Source organism: Dasypus novemcinctus, chromosome 10 (genome assembly GCF_030445035.2).
Source record: "Dasypus novemcinctus isolate mDasNov1 chromosome 10, mDasNov1.1.hap2, whole genome shotgun sequence".
Classification (NCBI taxonomy): domain Eukaryota; kingdom Metazoa; phylum Chordata; class Mammalia; order Cingulata; family Dasypodidae; genus Dasypus; species Dasypus novemcinctus.
The window spans coordinates 43,328,814-43,343,613 of NC_080682.1; the positions used below are offsets into that span (position 1 = coordinate 43,328,814).

The 14,800-nt window shown below is 38.3% G+C and overlaps 2 protein-coding genes across 10 annotated transcripts in view; both read left to right on the forward strand.

Annotated features, from left to right (window-relative positions):
* The window catches only part of FNBP4 (formin binding protein 4), a 41,935-nt gene extending 39,219 nt beyond the window's left edge, over nt 1-2,716 (forward strand). For both annotated transcript variants that reach the window (XM_004457982.5, XM_023588604.2), the window contains exon 17: nt 1,717-2,716. In XM_004457982.5, coding sequence (XP_004458039.2) covers nt 1,717-1,807 — 91 coding nt within the window. In that variant the 3' untranslated portion in view covers nt 1,808-2,716. The remainder of the gene's footprint in view (nt 1-1,716) is intronic.
* Nucleotides 2,717-3,690: 974 nt separating this feature from the next.
* The window catches only part of AGBL2 (AGBL carboxypeptidase 2), a 50,521-nt gene continuing 39,411 nt past the window's right edge, over nt 3,691-14,800 (forward strand). For 3 of the 8 annotated variants that reach the window (XM_071218011.1, XM_058306209.2, XM_071218013.1), the window contains exons 1-6: nt 3,713-3,786; nt 4,357-4,482; nt 4,603-4,666; nt 9,245-9,379; nt 12,337-12,390; nt 13,181-13,366. In XM_071218011.1, coding sequence (XP_071074112.1) covers nt 4,447-4,482; nt 4,603-4,666; nt 9,245-9,379; nt 12,337-12,390; nt 13,181-13,366 — 475 coding nt within the window. In that variant the 5' untranslated portion in view covers nt 3,713-3,786; nt 4,357-4,446. Of the gene's footprint in view, nt 4,181-4,356; nt 4,483-4,602; nt 4,667-9,244; nt 9,380-12,336; nt 12,391-13,180; nt 13,367-14,800 lie in introns of all 8 variants that reach the window. The other 5 variants (XM_058306202.2, XM_071218012.1, XM_058306204.1 and 2 more) reach the window with 4 other exon arrangements.

Sequence of the window (14,800 nt, forward strand, 5' to 3'; positions counted from 1 at the left end):
ATAAATTTTCCTACTGTTTATTAATCCTAGACAAAGGACTGTCTCAACACTATACCAAGAAAAATAGTCAATCATCACTGACCATCTAGAGCAAAGAGATCCTTTTTATTTTTTTATGTTTTTAATTTATTTTACAAATAATTTACAGAAGAAAGGGGAGGGGAGAAACTTCATTAGGAATTTTAATAGGAATTTAGCCTAATAAACCCAAATTTTTATTCCCTAATTTCCTGGTTTGAAGATAAGATACACATACTGAAATGGCAACATTGTTTGAATGCAAGGAACTACTCATTGATTACCATGCATAAAACTGATATGTCAGTGCTGACCCAAGATTTCAAATTCATCCCTAATAGGCTTTTTTGTTTATTGTCTTTTTTGTTTTTGTTTTGTTTTTTGAGAAGGTACCAGGGATTGAACCCTGGACCTCGTGTACATGGGAAGCCGGAGCTCAACCACTGAGCTACGCCTGCTCCAGTCCCTAAAAGGTTCTAACATTACTTCTGGCTCTTGCACTTGCGTTTTCATAATACTATATGAAAACTGATGGTTTGTCATTTTGAACGTACTTTCAGCATTTGTCTGAACTATATCAAATTTTGGCGTACATAAAATCTTTCAGGTTTTATGTCACACCTGCTTTTAGGAAAATGAGACAGTTCTTCTCTCAAACTGCTGTGTGATGAAGTCTTTCGTTTTGAATAAAGAATACCATATTTCCTTTCTGTCCTTAGAAATAATACATTATTCACTCATCAGTCTTGAATTTAAGAAAAGTCATCTGGCATATCATTTCTTAACACTCATTGTCTATAGAGTCTAGAGAATCATTGACCTGTCTCCTTGGTTTCATCTTCTGATTTGCTTTTTACTTCCTTGAAAGGTGATGTCATATGTTAGGCAACACAATAAGAAAACTGAGGGAGTAGTATATTAGTGATTTTACTTTTTCATCAGTCTTGAAGGCGATTCCATTATCTTTTTTTTTTTTAATTATTATTTTAGTCATTTTTAGTATGTTGTGAATTGCTGAGTAATTATTTTAAAATTCCTACAGTGATGAAATAGCAAACTGTTTCAAGGTATTTGGAGAAGAACACGGATCTTAAAGATCCTGTAATGTATCTCCAATTATATTAGATTCATAAAAGGGTTGATGTACCCATTACCTATGCTGGTAATTTCAAGATGGAAGGAATTTTAATCTTTTTTGCTGTTTTTGTTTAACATTTGCATATATCTTGAAATATCAGTCCTTATGAATAATTAGAACTGCTCAGAAAAGAAGCTCAAAGACTAAAATTTGGGTCCAGAGGTCCCTGATGTTATATTAAGAGTTAAAATATCTTCTTTAAAGAATTATAACTCTTATCGACTAAGAAAAACTTTTACACAAAAGTGTTTTATTTCTTCAGTGTAGCTTTAATGGTGACTGGAGGGGTATGTACATACATATTTTATATGTACACTTACATAAATATATATATACGTATACTTAAAATTATAGTGAGTGTGTATCTTTGGTTGACCCATCAGGATTTAAATATTTGATAAGAAATATGCTTTAATTTTTTAGCTGAGAAACTTGAAGCATTTTCATGAACATAGATGTGATCAGATTTTCATTTTCAGTTAGAGGTTCTTACTTGCTGGGAAATGAACCGTTTTTTGCTTTTTCTTTCCATTGAAGTAATCTTTGTGTTGTTTTCACAGTGGCATGGCAGAAAGAAATGCTAATTTTGAAGCCCTTCCTGAGGATTGGCGAGCAAGACTAAAAAGAAGGAAAATGGCTCCAAACACATAATTTTTTTTATTTTTAATATTTGTTTTCTTTCTGGTCAGTTCAAAGTCTTACTATAAATGTTACAGGAGACAGCATATGGATTTCCTGGACCAAGAGCATACAACATGCAAAGTTTTCACATTTGTGAAATTTAAGTTTTCTCTTTTGCTAAAGGGTGAGGTGATTGAAATTGCTTTGACCTGACTGCCTTTTCTCTCACATGGGCAAGCTCAGCATGTTAAGTATATTAACCTCATCAATTTTGAAGACGTGGTTATGAGAATGACACCTCTGTTAAGAGGATTCAGTGACAGAAAGTGAAGGATTTTCCTGCCTAATAGAAGCTAATTTAGTTCTTAGTGTGGCGCTCTCATTAACTTCTACTTCACAACAAGTGCAATTAAAAAGGCAGTTCTATATTCCACCTTGCTTAACTGGGATATTTTTATTGGGATCTTTTTCTGACCTCTAGTCTGCCATCCCAGAAGTGCTGACAAATGGCTACACTCTTTAGGGTAGTTCTTTCTTAAACATTTTAGAACTGAGAGCTCAGTCATTTCCACACTAGGTGGCATATTTAAAATTAAATAAGGCAGCAGCAGCAGGTGTTCATGTCCTTGATTTTGAGAATTTCCCCCTCAAGTATGTGGCAGTAAATGTAACAGGAGGCACCCTGTGTATTAATGTATCTACATTGTCTTTTCCTGTTCTGAAATTCACCTCCCTTCTATGTGTGAATGTATTCTCCATAAAATTCCAGTATTTAAAAAGCAGTTTACTGTTCTGTACTTTGTATTGTATCACAATCAGGTAAAAGTCACTTTAACTGAAAAAAAGGCAAATTGTGTTTTAAAGTTGTTTGTATTTCTGCAGTTTCCAAACTTGTAAATTTGTATATATGCACTAATAAAGCTTTTTTTATACTTCTGATTGATTAGCCATTTGCTGTTCTAACCCTTCCCTATGGTTATGTAACCATGACTTATTTTACGTCATTTATTTATTTTCCTAATCAAGTAAAATGTAAAGCATACACAAACATTGAAAAACAGCTTTCAGGAATAAGGCGACTAACAGGATCTTGAGTCTAGGCAGTGTTGGGTCTCTACCATTAAATCCTGGAAATAATGTAATGTGGTCAAAACTGGCGGGGGGCAGGGGTTAGGCATTTTTCCTCTGATTATAAAGTGATATATGCTTATAATTACATTCATATAACCAATAATTAGTGGCTTTAATATTTTTTCATATATTTCTGTGCATACATTTAAAATTTTTATCTGAATTTTAAAATTCAGTGTTACATATGACAGTGTGTTGGATTTTACTTACCATTATGCTAATGTTGGGGTGACAGTTTCTACATACTGTTTTTCTGATTATTTCCATAGAGCAAATATTTGCAAATGAATTGACTATCAACTAGCCATTGAAGCTTTCTCCTTAACTGCCTAACTTTAACTTATAGGAATTGCTGCTCAACACCAGTGCCTTTCTGACTTATCCCAGAATAGAGCATTTTTTAGAATTTGCCAACCTGATAGTCAAAATGTGTCGTTTTAAATTTGCTACCTTTATTTCTTGTACATTCAATATGGCTATGGGGTGGAGAGAACATAGGTGAAAGAGTGTGAGCTCCCTTTGAACAGTACATGACAGTAACAATGCTAGGGAACAGCTTTGGGAAATAATGTTGAGAACAAATGGCCTTGTTCAATCTCGGCTACCCAGTGAGGCTGTAATATTGTATGAAAGAAGGGGGAATGAATGAATTCCTGGTGTTTGCAATGCTAGCCGCTAACTCTCCCGGCTATTGAAATCTCAGTGATTCAGGAGCTGCGATTGGAGCCGGGATCCCAGCTCAGCTTGGGGGCGGGGCGTGAGTCCGCCGGAAACGCCCGGCCGCCCCGCCCTCCAGCTTCCCCCACGCGGTTGCTAGGCTACCGGGGCTGTGGCAGAAGTCAGTGGCCCCAGATCTCGTCGCGCGTGTCGTCTGCCCGGTGAGCTGTCCTGCCTATGTACGCACTGCGCGGGGCATCCCGGCCTTGCCCAGGTTCCTCTGCTGCCGTAGGCGCCGCACCCACATTGCTGCCCGGGCCAGGCCGGGGCGTAGGGGCGCTCGAACCCTGCCGCTGTCCTCTGTCTCTCACAACCACCCCTCACCCAGGAAGCTCAAAACGCTGTATTTGCGTTTTCAGGATCCACTCTCCTGACCTCTGACCCTTTCCTCCTACCCCCCATTTCTCATCCCCCACCCCCCATTTCTTTAACTTTCCTGCGGCGATCTGGTGGTGGGCATCTCCCTCCTCAGAGAGGAAAGCATGGGACCAGCGAGAGTCCTGGCACCTCGGGAAGAGGAGGCGGGAAGACATGCCGCCCTCCCTAGCTCCTCAGGTGGGCTTCCGGGCCTCAGCGGGAACAACCAGCACCCAGGGTTCTTCCCATGGGAGAGGCTGGCTGGCTGGGAGGAGGTAGCAGGTGAGGCCGTAGGGTTTCCTAGAGTCAACTGGGAGCTGAAGTGGAGGGGGGATATCGGCAGTTTTTTCAGTTGTACTGTTCTGATTTTGTAGCTTCTCCTGTGTAGTCAGCGGCCCTTTTGGATACTGGGCAGGGGATGCGGGTGTCGTTGACTGATCTTCAGCGTACCATGCAGAAGTAACATGTTCCCAGCATTGGAAACAGAGCTAAAGCAGGAGGTCGGTACATACCCCTCTCCAGAAAAGCCACAGAAGTTCAATACTAGATAGAAGGTACTGTTAAGAGTTTAATATCATTTGAAAGGACTTTCCCAATTGAGATGTCCTTTCCTTTTACAGACCCTTCCTGATCCCTATGAAGATTTTATGTACCATCACCTCCAGTACTATGGCTACTTTAAAGGTAATAACCTCCTTTTCATCTAGCATTACCTTTCCTGAGCTTATGTAGTGATTTCTTTCATTAATTGATTACCTGGGAGAGTTGTCCTATTTTGTACTTGGATAGACTAAGGCAAGAGATAACTAAATGACTTACCTCAGGTTCTTGGCCAAATTGGAATTAAATTCAGGTTTCCTGATATTCTATTTAATGTTGCTGAATCTGGGCCATAAAAAAAAGGTGAAGAAATCATGGGCATTATGAATCAAATTGTTCCTTAAGCAAGGCCTAAAACATTAGCTGGCTTTATATCAGTTTTCAAAATAATAAATTGGAATAATATTTATCCATTATTCATGTATTCATCTAAAATGCAATTTTTAAAGTTTAAAACCTCACTGTCCTAGATCTGAGCTTTTGTCAACCATGTAACAGTTTATTTTTTTCTTCATAAAATGCTTGAAAGTGTGAAAAATATCCATTGAGAAGAATGTTGAAAACATACATATGCAGTTTAAATAGTACTATATAGCAAACACTTGTGTAGCCAGCACTTGGGTAGAGAATAGAATATTACCCACATACAGAATCCCACCCATATGTCCCTCCCCATCATATACCTGTCCCTCCCTTTCTCTCAGAGGTAACCATTATATTTACTTTACCAATAAACACTACACTTCTGTTTTCTTCCTTTAAATAGTTTTTAGTTTTGCCTTTTTTAAAAAAAAATTATTCTCCCCCGATGGCTCCCTCATCTGTCTGCTTATCTTCTTTAGGAGGCACCCATTACCGAACCTGGGACCTCCCATGTGGTAGATGGGTGCCCAACTGCTTGAGCCACATTCACTTCCCCATTTTGTCTTCTTTTGAACTTCCTATAAATGCATCCAATGCTGAACATTCTGTTTGTGGGTCTTTCACATTTTTACTTATAACTGTAGTTCATACATTTTCATTGCTAATTGTTTTCCTATGTACCTTTGTATGACCTATACCACATGTAATATATTTCTCTCTTTCATTAGTATTGGATGTTTGGCTTGTTTCTAGTTTGGGGCTATTATGAACAATGTTACTATCATGATATGCTGGGTTCTTCAACAAGAAAAGCACTGATTTGTAGTTTTTACTTATTTCCATGGTATAAATTCTCCCATCTTGTTCAATTTCAAACTAGGCACTTGAAGCCGCTGAACACAGTTTGGAAAAGAAATGCTGTAGCACTCTATTATATATTATTTCCACTATACAACTACAGTAGACATCAAAAATCTCAACAGCCTAGAAAATAATAGAATGTGGTAAAATAACAAGGTTAACAACTGGCTTACAAAATTCTAACAGTTGACTCTCCACAAAGTGGTATGAGTTGGCTTTAGCACATGACTGGATGCTATATCTTGTCTCTTGGGGAACATGTGCAGGACTTTCTTTAGGGTTTATAATTAGGAGTGGAATTCCTGGATCATAGCGTTTGTGTGTTTTCAACTTTATCAAATACCATTGTCTTAGTTTGCCAGTCTGCTTTCACAAAAACCACACAATGGGTTGGCTTAAACAGTCCTCCCATTTGGTGGCTGGAACAAGTCCAAAATTAAGATATTGGTAAGGCTTGCTTTTCTCCCCAGTTGGCTGCCAACAATCCTTGGGGTTCCTTGGCTTTCCTTTCTAGCTTCTATGACTTCCCAGTTTTCTTTATAAGACCTCCAGTAATCCACATTAAGCCTCCTTCAAATGGGCCACACCTTAACTAAAAATAGCATCTTTAAGAGCTCCTGGGAAACGGACTTTGGCCCAGTGGTTAGGGCGTCCGTCTACCATATGGGAGGTCCGCGGTTCAAACCCCGGGCCTCCTTGACCCGTGTGGAGCTGGCCCATGCGCAGTGCTGATGCGCGCAAGGAGTGCCGCGCCACGCAAGGGTGTCCCCCGCGTGGGGGAGCCCCACGCGCAAGGAGTGCGCCCGTGAGGAAAAGCCGCCCAGCGTGAAAAGAAAGAGCAGCCTGCCCAGGAATGGCGCCGCCCACACTTCCCGTGCCGCTGACGACAACAGAAGCGGACAAAGAAACAAGACGCAGCAAATAGACACCAAGAACAGACAACCAGGGGAGGGGGGGAAATTAAATAAATAAATAAATCTTTAAAAAAAAAAAAAAAAAAAAAGAGCTCCTAATTACAGTGAGTTCACACCACAGGAATGTGGATTAAGATTAAGAACATGTTTAAAGTGGGGTGCATGATTCAATCTACCACAGCCATCAAAATATTTTCAAATGTGGTTGTATCAATCTCCATTCCCACCACAAAGAGTTTACATTGCCTAACATTCCTGTCAACACTTGGTATGATCAGACTTAAATTTCCCACCAGATGGGTTTTATTGCTCTCGTTGTAGTTTTCATTTACATTCCCCTGACTGAGCATCTTTTTTGACTATTTGAATGTTCTCTTTTTTGTAATGCCCTTTCAAAGTTTTTTGCCCATTTTTCTATTGGATTGCTTGTCTTTTCCTTATTGATTCCTAAGAGTTTCATCATTTATTCTGGATACTAGTCCTTTGTAGATAATATGTGTTGTTAAAATTTTCTCCCACTGTTCATCTGTTTGTTTTTTAAGATTTATTTATTTATCCTGCCCCCTCGATGTTTTGCACTCCCTGACTGTTCTCTGTGTCCATTCACTGTGTGCTCTCTGTGTCTGCTGGTCTTCTCTTCAGGAGGCACCAGGAACTGAACCTGGGACCTCCCATGTAAGAAGGAGGTGTTCAATTGCTTGAACAACCTCAACTCCCTGGATTGTTGTGTCTTTCATTGTTTTTCCTATTTGTGTCTCCTTGTACATCATCTTGTTGCATCAGCTTGCTGTGCCTGCCTATTGTGCCAGCTCACTGTCTTGATCTTTTTCAGGAGGCACTGGGACCTTCCATGTAGTAGGCAGGAATTCAATTGCTTAAGCCATACCTGTTTCCCTCATTGTTCATCTTGCTAGTCCATTTATGGTTTCTTGTTGACTAGAGGTTCTTAATATAATTGACTTTTTTTTAAGGAGGTACTGGGGATTGAACCCTGGACCTCATACATGGGAAGCAGGTACTCAACCACTGCGCCATATCCACTCCCCAATGACAGTTGGTTTTTTCATTTGTTTGTTTTTAGGAGGTACCAGAATCAAACCCAGGACCTCGTACATGGGAAGCAGGCACTAAACCACTTGAGCTATATCCACTTCCCTGTAATTGATTTTTTTTTCAACAAATCAATTTTATTGATACATATTAACAAAGCATACAGTTCTTCCAAAGTGCACAGTCAGTAGTATTTGGCACAGTCAAATGTTGTGCATTCATCACCTCAATCATCATAAAAGCATTTTCATTATTTCAATAATAAAAATAAATAAACAAATAAGAAAATCTATCACCTCTCAATCTCTCTATGCCTACCTTTCCACAGCTCCCATTTCTGGCTATTCTTGCACAATTATTTTCTTTTTCCTTTATAAATTGGTTTATATTTACATTTTATATAAATGGAATCATATGTTACACAATATATTTAGTTTATAGTAACTTAATTATATTGTATTTATCCTTTTGTGTCTGGCTTGCTTCACTCAATATAATGTCCTGAATTTTTCCTTTTTATCCTTAAAAAGGAAAATATTGTGAAAATATTTTCCTATACTACTTCTAAAAGCTTTATTGTTCCACTTTTCACATGTAAGTATTTTATTTCCCTTGAATTAACTTTTCTGTATGGTGTGAAGTAGGGATCCAATTTAATTTCCTTCTGGTTAACTAATTTTTCCAGCTCCATTAATGATAAGTACTTCCTTTCCCCACTGATCTATTATGCCATCTCTGTCAGTGTCTACTTATACAAAGATCTGTCTATCCTGCACCTATACCACCATCTCTTAATTACTCTATAGCATTGAAATAGTCTTATTATTTGGAAAGGCCTGTCTTCTTACCTTGCTCTTCATCTTTAAATGAGTTTTGGCTATTCCTGATTGATCCTTTGCCCTTCTATATAAATTTTAGAATTTAATTCTAACTTGGTCGCTGGTATAGAAATAAAATAGAGTTTCTATATTGATTTTATTGCTGGACCTTGTTAAATTTTCTTACTATTTCATTTTTTGGGTGATTATTAATTTGTTGAAAAATGAATTTCCAATTTGCCAGGTTTAGCAGATGCCATCAGAACAAAGTGGCTCGGGTCAAAGCCACCTCCATCTCTGAGTACCTGCCTTCCCTTGGGTTTGCCTCTCTTGGCAGCTCTTTTAGCTACCAAGTCTTTTGGTTCCTCTCTTTCAACTATACAGTTTGCTTCTCAAGTCTCCTCCTCACCCTCTTGTTTCTTCAGCTATAAAATGGGGATAATTATGCTTAACTCACATGGATTAGATCAATTCAAAGCATGAACGCTCTTTGAAGAGAAGGAGGTATTCATTTAAAGGCCTGAGTGGTGGTGGGTGGTTGTGGTGAGAGAGTAGTGGTGGTTTTGGTAGTTGGCGGTTTCTGTATTGAATTGACCTAGATGTTAGAGATGGTGAGCCAGCCCTCCAGCAACCTTAATTAAACTGCCTATTCTTAGCTCAGAGAGGCGGTTTACCAAACTCTGCTATGCACCAGCACGTTTGGAAGAATAAACCTCGATTCCTGTTGAATGGCTCTTTTGGGGAACGAGATGATTTGATACCGGACCCTCTGGAAAAGGAGAAGCTTCTCTGTGAGTAATAATCAGTGTGTGTGTCCCCTAGAAACCTTCACTGTTTAAGCAGCTCTCCAGAAATTTGGGAGAATGTGGCCTAGCATGGGAGGAATGAGGGAACAGCCTTGGCCACTTTTCTGACACCACTCAAAAAATGTTCTCCCAAGATCTACCCTGGATTTTGGAATGAAAATACTCTACATTCTGGATTATCTTCCTTCATATTGTTGGAAAATTCATTAATACTCTTTGGTCAAGAGTAACACCTTGATCCTTTTTACATTGTTGATGGATATATTAGTTAAGGCTGTTTGCATAAGAGTAGTGGAAATTAACTCCAGCTAGCTTAAGCAAAAAGATTTTATTACAGGGATACAAGTTTTTTCAGAACCCAAGGGTAGGAATGCTGAATTCCTCCCTTAACCCATACCTAACCAAACATCAATCCTCTTCTATTTCCACATTTAACGGCTGTCCCTCCCCAAGTCCAAGTCCATTTCTCACTCTGAAACAGCATCCTAATTTGTTTCCTGGCTTCTTTTATTCCACACTATCCCTCATCCCCAAGTCAATATTCCACAAAGCAGTGTTCTTTCTGATATGCAAATCTGATTGTGTGCCTTTTCTACTTAAAATCCTTGAATGACACAAAACCCAAAGCCCATAAAATATAATGCCAATAATTTTTACAGCAAAAAGTAAACTTCTATAGAGAAAAAATGCCATTAAAAGTTTTTTTTAGGAAGCGGACTTGGCCCAGTGGTTACGGCGTCCGCCTACCACATGGGAGGTCCATGGTTCAAACCCCGGGCCTCCTTGACCCGTGTGGGGCTGGCCCATGCACAGCGCTGATGCACGGAAGGAGTGCCGTGCCACGCAGGGGTGTCCCCCGTGTAGGGGAGCCCCACGCACAAGGAGTGCGCCCCGTAAGGAGAGCCGCCCAGTGCGAAAGACAGTGCAGCCTGCCCAAGAATGGTGCCACACACACGGAGAGCTGACACAAGATGATGCAACAAAAAGAAACACAGATTCCCAGTGCCGCTGATAAGGATAGAAGCGGTCACAGGAGAACACATAGTGAATGGACACAGAGCAGACAACTCGGGGAAGGGGAAAGAAATAAAATAAATAAAAATTTTTTTTTAAAAAGATGCAAGTCAAAATGTCTAAGTACCATTTTTTAAAATATGAGATTTGGGCAAATATATATATATATTTTTTTCAATTTCAAATTTTTAAACAATCATGCATACCATACATGTTTCCCATAATTTATTTTTTCAGTTATACCCAGTGCTAGACCAGTGTATGGGGGAATACATTCTCTTACCCTGCTGGCAGGAATGTGAATAAACTATATTAGAAAGGCAATTTAGCAATATCTATGAAAATTAAAACACTGTTTAATCCTTGATATAGCAATTCCACTTCCAGACCTGTACTGTATATGTTTGCACACATCAGTACTCAGAAGATCCTTCCACTCTTTTCCCCAGAGCTCCAGGAAGGAGTAAGAAGGCAGGGGTTAAGCAACAGGAACTGGTCAAGGGTAGGATGGCTCAGGAGTCAGCTGAACACAGCCCCCCACCCCAGTTTTCTCCCACCACCTTTGCTGACACTCAAAATTCCATTGATAAGAACAATCTCCAGTCTTTATGTAATAAAACAGGTAAAATGGAAAAACAGGGAGGAGATGTCGCTCAAGTGGTTGAGTGCCTGCTTCCCACATATGAGGTTCCGATTTTGATCGCTGGTATCTCCTAAAAACAAAAACAAGCAAGCGAACAAATGAAAAAAACCAACTCAGGGAAACCAGTGTAGCCCAATGGTTGAGTGCTGGTTCCCCACATACGAGGTACCTCAAGGAAAAAAAAAAAAAAGCAAAAACATCTGGTAGAGGTACTACCACAGGGTGAATGAGTTTGAGTCAGAGTATAACTGATAATCGGACATCTTTTTTTTTTCCTGTGTTCATTGGAGTGAGGAAAGTATTTTTTCTTTATCTTTGTAGTGAAACATTTTTAAAGTTTTCAGCAGAGAAGTACAAAGGGACAAAGAATGGGTTATAATCTCTCTGTCTCTCCCTATCTATATATATATGAACATATATATAAGGTTAGAAAATCCAAATGGTAGGAAAAAAGCATAAAATGAAAACTGAAAGTCCTCTCTATCCCACCCCTAAGAGAACCACTTTTCTTATAATTCCTTTCAGGAAATATAAGGGGTATGGGAGGATTATATGCCCTCATATGTATCTGTATGTTTTTTTTCCTACTTAATTACTCATTGGGGATCCCATACATATTCTTCTTTACTTTGGTATTTTTTGCTTAATAATATATCATAAAGACACTTTTCATACAAGCACAAAAATATCTATCATTCTTTTTAAAGGCACCTATGCAATTCCATCTCCTTAATGTATCATAATTATTTTAACTCCCCTTTTGATCAATGTTTTCATTGTTTCCACTTTTTTGTTACTTTAACCATTACTGCAGTGAGTATCTTTGTTTATGTATCTTGATGAACTTTTGAGAAAATCCGAAAGGGAAAATTCTTTGCCCTGGGATCACTGGATCAAAGGGTATGTGTACTTTAAATCTGAATAGATATTGCCAAACTGCTTTCCAGAAAGGTTTCACCATTTTGTCCTCTTGCCAGCCTGTTTACTCATACCTTTGCCAGGATGAGTATGGAAACACTTACCAGTTTTTCTTGTCTATTTGGTAAAAAGCTGATATCTCCCCATCATTTTTATTTACATTTCTTTAGTTATGAGTGAGATTGAGCATATTTACCTTCCTTTCAAATGTTTATTGCCTTTTTCCTAGTTTTCATTAAATCCTGGGGAGAAGATTTAGGCAGAATTGCAGGGGCATAGCTGGAAATAGAAAGGGTGGAGGAAAACTGGGCAGAAAAAAGAAAGATGGAGATCCCCTTGATAAACCTGTGCCTCCTTCCTCTTCCAGGGCCTATCTGTTTATCTTCAACTGTGCAGAGACAGATAGAAGCTGTGAGCAGAGGTATTTCATGGCCTTCTAAACCAGAAAACTCTCTTTCATGGAAATAAGTCTTCACCTCCTGCTCTCCCCACCAGAGCCCAAATTACCAGACTTCCTGGGATTCGCATCTGATGCATACCGACTGGGCCTCCAGCCTTTTGTTCCTCCTATTCCCTTTCTTTTTTTCTCTCTTTCATTTCCTTTCTTTTTCTTTCCCCATAGTAGTCTTTCTTTTTCCTTTTTTAAAATTTTCTTGGCCAAGGAGCTCCTCTTTCCTCTCATCTGCCCCTCTCTCCCCTCTGCCTCTCCCCTTTCCATTCTCTTTGTTTCATGTCTCTCTGTCTTTTAAATATTATGGATGGGAAGTTTAATTTGTGGATTTGTCTCTCTGTAGTTAATAACATTTCATGTACATTTTTCTAAAATGTTAACGAGTGAATTGAAAGTTCTCTCTCTTGTGTCTCAAAACAAAAATAACAAAACATGTTAAGTAACTTTTTATTCATTTGTGACCCACCATTGAAATATCTTGGTCCCATTAATTTTAAAAGCACAAAAACTATTCTATCTTACTATAAAGCTTTACATTTAAATATTTAATAGAGTATGTAGAATTTTACCTTAACATTTTATAATTTTGAATTTGTCATTCTGGACTAAATGTCCTTCTTGAAGGAGAAACATGCCATAGGATTTTACATCTGTGCTAATATGTTAATACAGCACTTAAAGTTAGTTAGTGTTATAGATGAGCAGTGAACTCTCAAGAAGGAAAAGGAAGTTTTTTACTTATTCCTTTTCCTTTTGGCAGATTCACTTATGCTGAATTCACCACTTCTTAAGAGCAGACAGCTACTTTATGATGAGTTAGGTGGAGTAAACCCACGTCTTCGAGAACCACGAGATCTCTTTGGCTTTATCTCTAGCAGTGGGCCACTTCAGTCTCCAAGATGGCCAATAGAATGTGAGGTCATCAAGGAAAACGTTCATCATATCGGTAATGTGACTTTTGTGTGGTGTTCTTGCTATTCTGACTGACTCTGTCATGAGACCTTTGGATCATAAATCCTGCATGCTAAAGTATAAGACAGGACAGATTCAACATGTGTTAGCTTATTCTGAAATTATCACATTCTGGGAAACTGATACATATTCACCAGAATCAAAGGAGATAATGTGTAAACTAAAATGCTTCTGAGTTTATTGGAATGATAGGATACCTTCCTAGAAACCAAACTATATAAGTACATAGATCTGTTTTCTAGATTATTCCCATATAAGTTTTAATATGCTTGGTTGAGTGTTATAAGAGTTGTATTTTTATCAGCCTTGTTATAATATATATGCAAGCTAGGCTTAGAAGATTTGGAACATGGTTTTTACTGTTTTTAATTATGGTTCAAATTTGTCGGAGCTTTTTATAAAAACAGTAAAGGCTTTTATGACATTGCTGGTCATTTCTGAGAATTCTTGGTATAAACACAATCATTGACATCTATTTTGTGAAGCACTTACAGGTCTAGGTTGCATGGTAAAGTGGAGACTTCCAGTTACTGGCATACTTAGGTCTACTACACATCATGTCTCTGCTTTAGACTGTCCTAGATAAACAACTGCTTATTTCTTTTTTTTTTTTCTAATTTTTAAAATATATTCAAGTGGATGTTTCTTACTTTCTAACTTCCCTTTTATAATTAGTCATTAATAAATATTTATTAAGCATTTACCGTATGTTAAATACAGTACTAGAAATAATATGATGAAAAAGATGGAGGCACCAGAGCTCACAGGCTAGTGGGAAAGCTAAAGATATAATCAGGCATTTACAGAGTTTGGTCCATCTTGGAATATCTAATCCAACCTGGAAGATCAGAGACAGTTTCCCAGAGGTATTGACATGTTAAGTTGAGATCTGAAGGATAAATTAGAAGTGATCCAATTGAAGAAGATCAAAGAACAGTATTCCATGGAGCATGAAAGAAAAAAAGATGATGTTGAAAATAAAAGGAGAGGCTCAATGTTCTCAACTGGGGACAGAACTGCTTTTAGGATGTTTGAAATTATGTAGGGGCAAATTGAATTGGTAACAACTGGGGATTCCTGTATGAATTTTAGATGAAAGTTCATGTTAATCTGACCAGACAATAAGATTTTGCTGTTCTCTATAGAAGATAATGGAACTGAGTGGGTATTAGACCAAGACAGAGAATTTCTGTGAAATTTAGGACTAGGTCCCAAGGTTATAGGCAAGAGGGAGAAAAAAGTGGGAAACTAGAATTTAATATTCAGGTTGTCATGATAATCCACTAATCACCAGTTCTTTTTTCTTTATTTCAAGTAAACTTAATACAAGCACCTTATTGTTTAAACTGAATTGCCAATGTCTCATCGCTCCCCATCCCCTTAAAAAAAAAGGAAATTAGCACCATTT